Raw genomic sequence first — 10,286 nt, 5'->3', positions numbered from 1 at the left:
GGACTGGATACTTGTAAATGTCCTTTCCACACCTAAATTTCTAGGACCCAAAACCTGTCTTTAAATAATCCCGTTAAGCCATTTCCTCTTTACCAGGACATTCTGGTCACCAAGGGAAAATGCCCAAGCATCTTTTGCTTGGGAAAGCTTCTAGTAATCTTTTTCTTACAATGGATCTGGGGCGAGATCTTTTTCTTACAATGGATCTGGGGCGAGAACCCTCCTGCCAGGCTACGTTTCTGTTCACTTCAGTTCAGTCGCTCAGTCCTGTCCAACTCTTTGTGACCCTATGGACTGCAGCACTCCAGGCTTCCCTGTCCATCACGAACCCCATACCGGGATGTCTACTCCGGGAGCCTACAGTACAAACAGTATGAAAAGGCTGTGTTTGCTCCCTTGTAAATACTCTCTCTGGGCAGTTTCGCGTAAAATAGGCGTGGAGGAGGTCCAGAGATCCCCGGGAGCAGAAGCTGATGTCCCCGCGTTGCCCATGAAAGTGGATGACCGAGGGTGCTGTCCGCGGCGGGCTGGGCGGGACCTGGGCGCGCACTTGCGGCGCGGGCTCCCGCGGTGGGAGGGGCGGGGGCGGCGCGCGTGCCTCTGCTGGGGCCGTCCCGCCACTGGGGCGCACGGCGGCCGCGCCTGGGGTACCAGGTGAGCTGGGCTCGGGGCGGGAGGGAGCCGGGTGTGGGGGGAACCGGCGCTCATCCGGGAATGGGGACCTGGGATGCGGGATGCACTCACCCAGAGGGAACAGAGCCTCCGGGCCAATCTCTGCTGCAGGACCCAGGAAAAGTGGGAGTCCCGGGCCCCCAACTTAACCGTAGGTGTAGACCCCGCGTTGTGGTATGGAGGAGGACGCACCTGGGGACAGTTAAAGCTAGAATGGCCGGAGATTTGTCTCAGGGAGACCTGCAGAAGTTCCTGACTGTTGGTTTCCTCTCTTACCCTTTTCGAGACCAAGCGTGGGGACTCTGGGGGCATTGAGTTCCTCTCTGACATCGATTGCTTCTCGGCTCCGGATGCCTTCTTAGCTCACACTGTGTGTTTCTGGGCTTTATGGTGTTAACAAAGTCCAAAGATGCTGTCTGGCCAACCCCACCACAAACAAGGGGAAAAACACATTTCCCCCTGAAATGCTTTTATTATATCTTGTTTCCTTTCCTTGCTATAGATTAAGCGAACTAATACAATCTCTAAACCTCCAGATTGTATGCAAAGCTTGTGTGTGTCTTTATGGGCATTTCCATGAATTTTCTTTAATTGGAAAATATCGATGATTAAATAGCTATAATCGCATCTTTGGCATCAGCATGGCAGGTCCTGAGGGTCCTCAGGGTACTGGACTTGCAGATTCTTCTCTGAAATTTTGGGTTTGTGGGAAGAGTTGGGGAGAGGGGTTTCCTTCAGGGTCCAGGGTGGACAACATTCACCCTCATCACAAAAGAGAGCTAAGAGTTGGTCTGTTTTCCACTAGTTCAAAGTTCAACTAGTTAATAAATATGTAGATGAGGAAACTGGGGCTTCCCAGGTGGCGCTAGTGGTAAAGAACCCACCTGCTAATGCAGGAGACACGGGAGACTCAGGTTCGATCCCTGGGTTGGGAAGAGCCCCCAGAGGAGGAAATAGCAACCCACTCCAGTATTCCTGCCTGGAGAATCCCATGGACAGAGGAGCCCATCCATGTGGTCGCAAAGAGTTGGATATTCCTGTGGTCATGTATGGATGTGAGAGTTGGACTGTGAAGAAGGCTGAGTGCTGAAGAATTGATGCTTTTGAACTGTGGTGTTGGAGAAGACTCTTGAGAGTCCCTTGGACTGCAAGGAGATCCAACCCATCCATTCTGAAGGAGATCAGCCCTGGGATTTCTTTGGAAGGAATGATGCTAAAGCTGAAACTCCAATACTTTGGCCACCTCATGCGAAGAGTTGACTCATTGGAAAAGGCTCTGATGCTGGGAGGGATTGGGGGCAGGAGGAGAAGGGGACAACAGAGGATGAGATGGCTGGATAACATCACTGACTCAATGGACGTGAATCTGAGTGAACTCTTGGAGTTGGTGATGGACAGGGAGGCCTGGCGTGCTGCAATTCATGGGGTTGCAAAGAGTCAGACATGACTGAGTGACTGAACTGAACTGAACTGAAGTGACTTAGCATAAACACACACACACACAGATAGTGAAACCAGGATGAACCTTTGTGAATGAAAGGTGTATCCAAAGTTTCTCTTGGTAACCACATGCAACCTCAGCTGCAGGGTTTTGGAGGACTCCAAGGGTGGGTGAGAGGGCCAGGGTTCCAAGTCTGTGTCTCCCTGGTCAGCTGGCAACCTGGGGAAAGGAGGAGAGAATGGATGGTAGCTTAGCCTTAGAAAAGCACTAGGAAAACCCAGGGTGTGCTGGGGCGAGCTGCAGAGGAGTGTGCGGGGGTGGGGGAGGGTTGGATGGGAGTTTACTGCAAAATTCTCAGCTACCCGAGCGAAATCACACCGCATCATTCATCCCGCTGGATTTGTTCCCTCCAAGTGGGCAAGAGTCCTCCGTGAATGTAAAGCAGTATATTTGGCCCTGTGAGTAGACACCATGTCTGGTTCCTGCCTCCTTTATCCACAAAAACTTGCAGTCCCAGTCTGTGAGGTTCATGGGCAGGCTGGTCTTAGGCTGGAGGTCCTGAGCTATGTGTTTTCAAAACACTGACATCCTGCAGCTAGCCTTAAACCCTTGCAATCTCTTCCCACTTTTAGAAAAAGAAAAGTAGAGGCTAAAATGACAGGGTTTTTCCATTATAAAAAAAATTCCCAAATCTTTGGTGCTGGCTTTTATTTGTATGCCCTGTAGTTTAGTTGAAACATATCTATCTGGTTTTGTTGAAGCTTGATAGATTATTATCTGTAGTTTATAGAGAGTCTGATAGCCTTAGGTGGTCTGTAACCTCCCTACGATTGAGATCCACTGTTGTTGCCAAGGGTAGGGAATAGACTGCATTATTCCACAATGTCCTTTGACATGGACATGGCTCCTTTGTGGCAGTCTGGTGCTCTGGTAGCAGCTGTGAATCGCACAGGACTCTAGGACTGATGAGGAAAGAAACTGCCTCATTCTACTTGGTTCATGGTCCCGACTAGTTTTCGCCTCCCATTCTTAACTTCACACGTGTTTGGTAAACTCAAACCGTTCTCTCAGTGAGGTTTAAGGGATGGAGGTGACATTTCTCAGTCAGTCACTCTAAATAAATCCCACATTGCACTGTTGTTTTTCAAAACAATGAGGTGGTTGTTTCTACCTACAGCCTGCCTTTTCCTGATATGATTATGGTTTAAATGGCCCCATTAACATGGCAGGGGTTTATTTGCAATGACAAATTAATTTTGCTCCTTACTTTAAAGCCATTAAAAGAACCAAACTTTTTTTTTTTTCAATAACAGTTGCTGCTACACTAGCTTTTCAGTACAATGATTCTTTTATTCACAAATGTGTTTATTGAGGCCCTCTGTGTGTCAGCCCCTGGGGTAGGAGGTGACTTCTTGTTTCTGCTTTCAAGGAGTCGATAGATAGGCGATGAGGTCTTGAATCTGGACTTGCTAAGAACAGATTTCAGGAAGTGCTGCTTCGGGGACTCCCTGACTGTTTTCTTTGGGATTTAAATGACTGCCTTCTATCTGTGCATGAGTGCATTATGGCTTTTGGCCAAGGGACAGGCTGTGGTCTTCTGGCCTCGCAGCATCCTTGCTGGTCAGCAGTGCCTGACTCCTATCACCCCGAGTGCTGTGTCCGTGATAATTCTGCCAGTAGCATTGTCCCCGAGGGTTAACTAACTGGACCAGGAGAAACGCATTCACTTTGGATCAGGAATACAAGGTCCCAGGGAGCATTCGGGCTTCTCTGGTGGCTCAGATGGTAAAGAATCTGCCTGCAATGCAGGAGACACAGGTTCAATCCCTGGGTCAGGAAGATCCTTTAGAGAAGAGAATGGCTACCCACTCCAGTCTTCCTGCCTGGAAAATCCCATGGATAGAAGAGCTTGACAGGCTACAGTCCATGGAGTTGTCAGAGCTGGACACGACTGAGTGACACTTTCATTTTCAGGGAGCGCTGGCCTCTTGTGTGAGGATTCTGACAACTGCCCTCCCCAACTCTGGCAGGTTTCCTATCCTTGAGCTATTCTTGCCCCAATTCATTCAAAATAAAAGTGATAGATGTTTACATGTATTCTGAGGTTTCTCTTAAAATCCCTTGAACTCTGTTAGACCTCAGTGCCTTTGCACATGCTGTTTTCTTTGCCTAGAATGCTTCCTCTCCTCTTGCCTGTTTCCTGAAAAGCTGAAATGTTCCCTCCTAAATGCTGTTCCTTTAGTGACCTGTCATGTACCCCGGTAGTTAATCCCTTTCTTTTTTGTAATATAGTGAAAGTGAAAGTGTTGCTCACTCGGTCGCATCCAACTCTTTGCAACCCCATAGACTGTAGCTCGCCAGGCTCCTCTGTCCACAGAATTCTCCAGGCAAGAATACTGGGGTGGGTTGCCATTTCCTTTTCCAGGGGATCTTCCCAAACCAGAGATTGAACCCAGGACTCCTGCATTGCAAGCAGATTCTTTGCCATCTGAGTCACCAGGGAAGCCCTTGTTATATCATTACTATTGTACAGCCTTGTTCTATTCATCTATCAAAGGACTTAACAATTAACATGTGAAAGTCACTCAGTCATGTCCAACTCTTTGTGACCCCATGGACTATACAGTCCATGGAATTCTCCAGGCCAGAATACTGGAATGGGTAGCCTTTCGCTTCTCCAGGGGATCTTCCCAACCCAGGGGTTGAACTCAGGTCTTCTGCAATGCAGGTGGATTCTTTACCAGCTAAGCCACAAGGGAAATCCAAGAATACTGGAGTGGGTAGCCTATCCCTTCTTCAGCAGATCTTCCCTACCCAGGAATCAAACCGGGGTCTCCTGCATTGCAGGCAGATTCTTTACCAACTGAGCTATCAGGGAAGCCCCTAGCAATTAATAGCTACCATTTATTGAGCACTTATTGTGTGTCCAGTGGTGTCCAAGTGTTTTTCTTATCTTTTCGTGTGGTGCTGGTGGTGGTATATTGACAGTTCTATGAGGCAGAGTTGTACTTTGTTAAAATAATTTCTCTGTCCATCTCCCCAAGTAGGCTGTGATAGTGGCTTGTACATCTGTGCATGTTATTCATTTGGTATCTCTAGGATCTGGCAGAGTGCCTAATTAATACACAGTGGGCACTGCATAAATATGTAAGTGGATACATTTTACCAACAGCTATTTACAGCTGAATAATAAGCTAATTGTAAGTAATTCTTCTTTTAAATGAACATCATGCTGAAGTACACAGTCAAAATTTTAGCAAACACTGATAAGCAAGAAGAAGAAAGTTAGAGTACAACTCCCCCTCCTTCCCAGTACAGGAGAGTGTAAGCAACTTGCTTAGGGACACACAACTTCTCTTTGACTGAACAGAATCAAGGTCAGGCCCTCTGGTTTATTGCAGTCTAGCTCTTAACCCTGCATGGAACTGCTGTTCCTTCTTCCCCTTCAAACACGGTGCACCCCCCCTCCCCCCCCCCACAACATAAACAAATTACATTAAATGGGTTGGAAGAGCTGACATTTGAAAATGAAATCCACCAGACACATCAAGTTGGAATGCATGACATCTACATTTAAAAATGTCCAGTGTTCAGTCTTTCCATGCCTTTGCACTTCCTATCACACCCCTCATTTAGGGCCATCCTGACTGAGAGGTGCAGAGGGAGGCAGTTTGGAAAGAGAATGCATTAAGTCAGACAAACAGAGGTTCGAATCCCACCTGTGCCACTAGATGCTATCAGGAATAGGTTGCAGTTTTAGTCTCTTCTGTAAAATAGGGATGAGAAATATTTCTCAGCTTTTGGTCAAGTTTAGAGGTCATACTGTGGTGAAGTGCCTCACGGGTGATTATTTTGTTTTGGTGATTGAATCTTTTTTTAATATTTATTTTATATTGGAGCATAGCTGATTAATAACGTTGTGTTAGTTTCAGGTGTATGGCTAAGTGATTCGGTTGTACATATACATGTATCTATTCTTTATCAAATTCTTTTCCCATTCAGGTTATTACAGAATATTGTTCAGAGTCCTCTGTGTTATACAGTAGGTCCTTGGGGTGGCGGGGATGATCGATTAGGAGTTTGGGACTGACGTGTTCAGGGGGGTGCTCAGTCGCTCAATTGTGTCCAGCTCTTCGTGACCCTTTGGACTATAGCCCACCAGGCTTCACTGTCTGTGGAATTTTTCAGGCAAGAATACTTGAGTGGGTTGCCATTTCCTCCTCCAGGGCATCTTCCCAACCCAGGGATCAAACCTGAGTCTCCTGCATTGCAGGTGGATTCTTTACCCACTGAGCCATCAGGAAAGCCCAGAAGTGACATGTGCACACTGCTATATTTAAAATAGATAGCCTTATGCATGATTAATGGTGGATCTTGTTGTGAGTAGGTCTCTAACGGTGATACCTTAGAGCTTGCCCCAGTAGCAGCCTGGCTAAGTTGTTTTTCACAGCTACACATGGGGTTTTCCACCCAAATCCTTCATTTTAATTCTTATGAAGTGAAGTGAAAGTCTCTCAGTCATGTCTGACTCTTTGCCATCCCATGAACAACACAGTCTGTGGAATTCTCCAGGCCAGAATACTGGAGTGGATAGCTGTTTCCTTCTCCAGGGGATCTTCTCAACCCAGGTTTTGAACCCAGGTCTTCTGCAACGCAGGTAGATTCTTGGCCAGCTGAGCCGCCAGGGAAGCCCTTTTAATTCTCACAGCATTTAACTTTTATATCGTTGTTAGATGTCTTTAGTAACTTGCCTTAAAGTCATTTTCTTAGAAATTCAATTTCTTCTCTTTGGAGATTAAAGAGAAAGAAGTGGCCAATTGAGGCTGTTCAAGCAATTTTTGTTTAAAAGTGGATCATTGTTTTCATTACCCTACCATTAATGTTTTCTATTTTCCTTTATCAGCGAGTTACTTTCTCTTGGTCTGTATTGCCAAACTGAACTCTCTTTGTCTTCTTGCAAGATGAAAGGAGACAGCCATGAATGAGCCACTAGATGATTTTGCAAATGCCTCTGATTTTCCCGATTATGCAGCTGCTCTTGAAAATTGCACCAATGAAAAGATCCCACTCAAGACGCACTACCTCCCTGTTATTTATAGCATCATCTTCCTGGTGGGTTTTCCCGGAAATGTGATAGCCATCTCCACGTACATCTTCAAAATGCGGCCCTGGAGGAGCAGCACGGTCATCATGCTGAACCTGGCCTGTACCGACCTGCTGTATCTCACCAGTCTTCCCTTCCTGATTCACTACTACGCTGGCGGAGAACACTGGGTCTTCGGGGACTTCATGTGCAAGTTCATCCGCTTCGGCTTCCACTTCAACCTGTACAGCAGCATCCTCTTCCTCACCTGCTTCAGCATATTCCGCTACTTTGTCATCATTCACCCCATGAGCTGCTTCTCCGTCCACAAAAAGCGATGGGCCGTGGTGGCCTGTGCGGTGGTGTGGATTGTGTCGCTGGTGGCCGTCATACCCATGACCTTCCTGATCACAGCTACCACCAGCACCAATAGATCCGCCTGCCTTGACCTCACCAGCTCGGATGACCTCATGACCATCAAATGGTACAATCTAATTTTGACTGCCACCACTTTCTGCCTCCCCTTGGTGATAGTGACGCTCTGCTATACAATGATTATCTACACCCTAACGCAAGGACCTCAGACGCACAGCTGCCTGAAGCAGAAAGCACGCAGGCTCACCATTCTGCTGCTTCTCGTGTTTTATATATGCTTTTTGCCCTTCCATATCTTGAGGGTCATTCGGATCGAATCTCGCCTGCTTTCCATTAGCTGCTCCACTGAGCATCAGATCCATGAAGCATACATCATTTCGAGACCGCTAGCTGCCCTGAACACCTTTGGTAACCTATTACTGTACGTGGTAGTCAGCAGCAACTTCCAGCAGGCCGTCTGCTCCATGGTAAGGTGCAGAGCAGGCGGGGACCTGGAGCAGGGAAAGAAAGTCAGTCAGTCAAACAACCCTTGAAACACCCCATGTGCTCAGCCAAATTGAAATGCTGATACTTTAATAATAACTTCTAAGAAGTCCGGACTGTCTCCCTCAGTGGAATTCTCAGTCAATATTGTGCACTCAGGCCATTATATCCCAAAGCCAGGGCGGGGCTGCTGTGAATTCTTTGCAATCAGTTTATTGAGATCTCCCCTTGGGTAGATAAAAGAGTAGGATACACACATATAAGTCAAGTATTCAGATGCCGAGTTGGAACCATGGGAACTCAGGGCCCTCTGGGAGGACATCTAGTCTCACCAGCTTTATATATATATATATAATTACATACACACACATATTTGCACATTATTGTTGATGTTGTTTAGTTGCTAAGTCATATTCGACTCTTCTGCAACCCCACGAACTCCCACCAGGCTCCTCTGTCCGTGGGATTTCCCAGGCAAGAATACTGGAGTGGGTTGCCATTTCCTTCTCCAGGGGATCTTCCCAACCCAGGGATCAAACCTGCATCTCCTGCTTTGGCAGGCAAATTTTTTTTACCACTGAGCCACCAGTATATATATATATAAATTGAAGTTTACCTACTTGCTATAGATTTAAGGCCATGATAAGAGAAAGCCAATCTTCTCACTTACATTTTCTTTTTTTTGCTTTTTTTTTTTTTTTTTTTTTGCTCAGGTCTGTTTGTCATGAGCACCTAAACTACTCAAAGCCTTATTTGTGTATTTCTTAATATTCACTTTTTAAAAACCTCATGTCTTTAAATTTTTTTCAAAATTTGCTCTGAAAGTACTAAACTGTGGTTTTCACTAGGCTTTAGTCAGTTTTGTAGATTAAAACAATTCAGTGTGATACTCTTGAGACAATTCAAAGATCTCCATGTAAATAGCTGAAACTAATACTTGCAAGATATTTGGGGGATTATGTTTTTATTGTTGTAGATCATTTAAAAAATTGTTATTGAGGGACTTCTCTGGGGGTTCAGTGGTTAAGACTCCATGCTTCCACTGTAGGGGGCACAAATTTGACTTGGTTGGGGAACTAAGATCCTGAGTGCTGCCCAGCATGACCAAATGTTTTTTAAAATAATTTAAAAAAATTCTTATTGAATTTATAATTTTTTTTAAGCTGTACTAGTAATTATCAACATTTCTTGGAGAAGGAAGAAGCACTTTAGGGGTAATAGAAGTACTTTAAAACATAATGTATATTTTTTCTTTTTTTTTTGGTCGTTCAGTCATGTCTGACTCTTTGTGTCCCTTTGGATATAGCCGGCCAACCTTCTCTGTCCGTGAGATTTTTCAGGCAAGAATACTGGAGTATACATTTCCCCCTCCAGGGGATCTTCCCCACCCAGGGATCAAAACCAAATCTCTCGTGTCTCCTGCATTGCAGGCTGAGCCATCGGGGAAACCCCATGTATATATTGAGTATTAGAAGGGGACAACAGAGGATGAGATGGCTGGATGGCATCACCGACTCAATGGACATGAGTTTGGGTAAACTCCAGGAGTTGGTGATGGACAGGGAGGCCTGGTGTGCTACAGTTCATGGGGTCGCAAAGAGTCGGACACGACTGAGTGACTGAACGGAACTGAACTGAACATTGTTTTGATTTCTGTGACAAAATATTCTAGGAAACACTGATTCTCCTTAGATACCTTTTCTTTTGTGTCTCTGTTGAAAATATGTTCTCTGTTGTAACAGCTGAAGCAATTTCTGAATTGTGTGTACTTAATTAGCACTAAATGTAAATATTTAAGAAAATGCCTAGTCTGGATACTCAAAACCTTGGTAAATGTGTTGATACAGTTAATAAACTAATTTAAAATCACTGAATAGGCTGATAATAGTTTTCTGTGAAAATGCAGCCTTACCACCATTCTAATTACTTGAAACTTATGTTCTCCATGTTTATGGTACAAAAATAAGAACCAGTTATGGAATAAGGCTGGAGCAGATGATTTAAACAAAGCAGAGTGTATCATAGGAACACTTTGTGATTTTCGGGATCTTCTAGAACTTGCCATCTGGCTCAGACCTAAGTGAGGATGCTTATTGGGACACTCCAGGCAAGTAGGGGAGAAAGAGGAAGGCCAGCAGCTCTGCAAACTTCCCTGGATGATGGTGCCTTTCCACACAGAACCTTCTGAGCTATCTTCTCCTGGGCTTTTGGGATCTTAGTTCCCTGACCAGG

At 45.6% G+C, this 10,286-nt stretch overlaps 1 protein-coding gene across 2 annotated transcripts; it reads left to right on the top strand.

Annotated features, from left to right (window-relative positions):
* Window positions 1-605: 605 nt before the first annotated feature.
* OXGR1 (oxoglutarate receptor 1) lies at window positions 606-9,923 on the top strand. Of its 2 annotated transcripts, none has more exons than XM_069602392.1 (2): window positions 606-654; window positions 7,017-9,923. In XM_069602392.1, the coding sequence occupies exon 2, from the start codon at window positions 7,091-7,093 to the stop codon at window positions 8,102-8,104; it is 1,014 nt and encodes a 337-aa protein (XP_069458493.1). In that variant the 5' UTR covers window positions 606-654; window positions 7,017-7,090; the 3' UTR covers window positions 8,105-9,923. The 2 variants fall into 2 exon arrangements, with proteins under 2 accessions (XP_069458493.1, XP_069458494.1); XM_069602393.1 differs by having other exon boundaries at window positions 623-654; window positions 7,075-9,923.
* Window positions 9,924-10,286: the final 363 nt, after the last annotated feature.

The sequence above is a fragment of the Ovis canadensis genome, chromosome 10 (assembly GCF_042477335.2).
Source record: "Ovis canadensis isolate MfBH-ARS-UI-01 breed Bighorn chromosome 10, ARS-UI_OviCan_v2, whole genome shotgun sequence".
Classification (NCBI taxonomy): Eukaryota; Metazoa; Chordata; class Mammalia; order Artiodactyla; family Bovidae; genus Ovis; species Ovis canadensis.
Note: the sequence above shows the minus strand (reverse complement) of the source record. Positions and strands in the feature narration are given on the sequence as shown.

What these genes read in the sequence shown, in the direction of transcription:
- OXGR1 (XM_069602392.1), top strand. Translation starts at nt 7,091, where the DNA reads ATGAATGAGCCACTAGATGATTTTGCAAATGCCTCTGATTTTCCCGAT.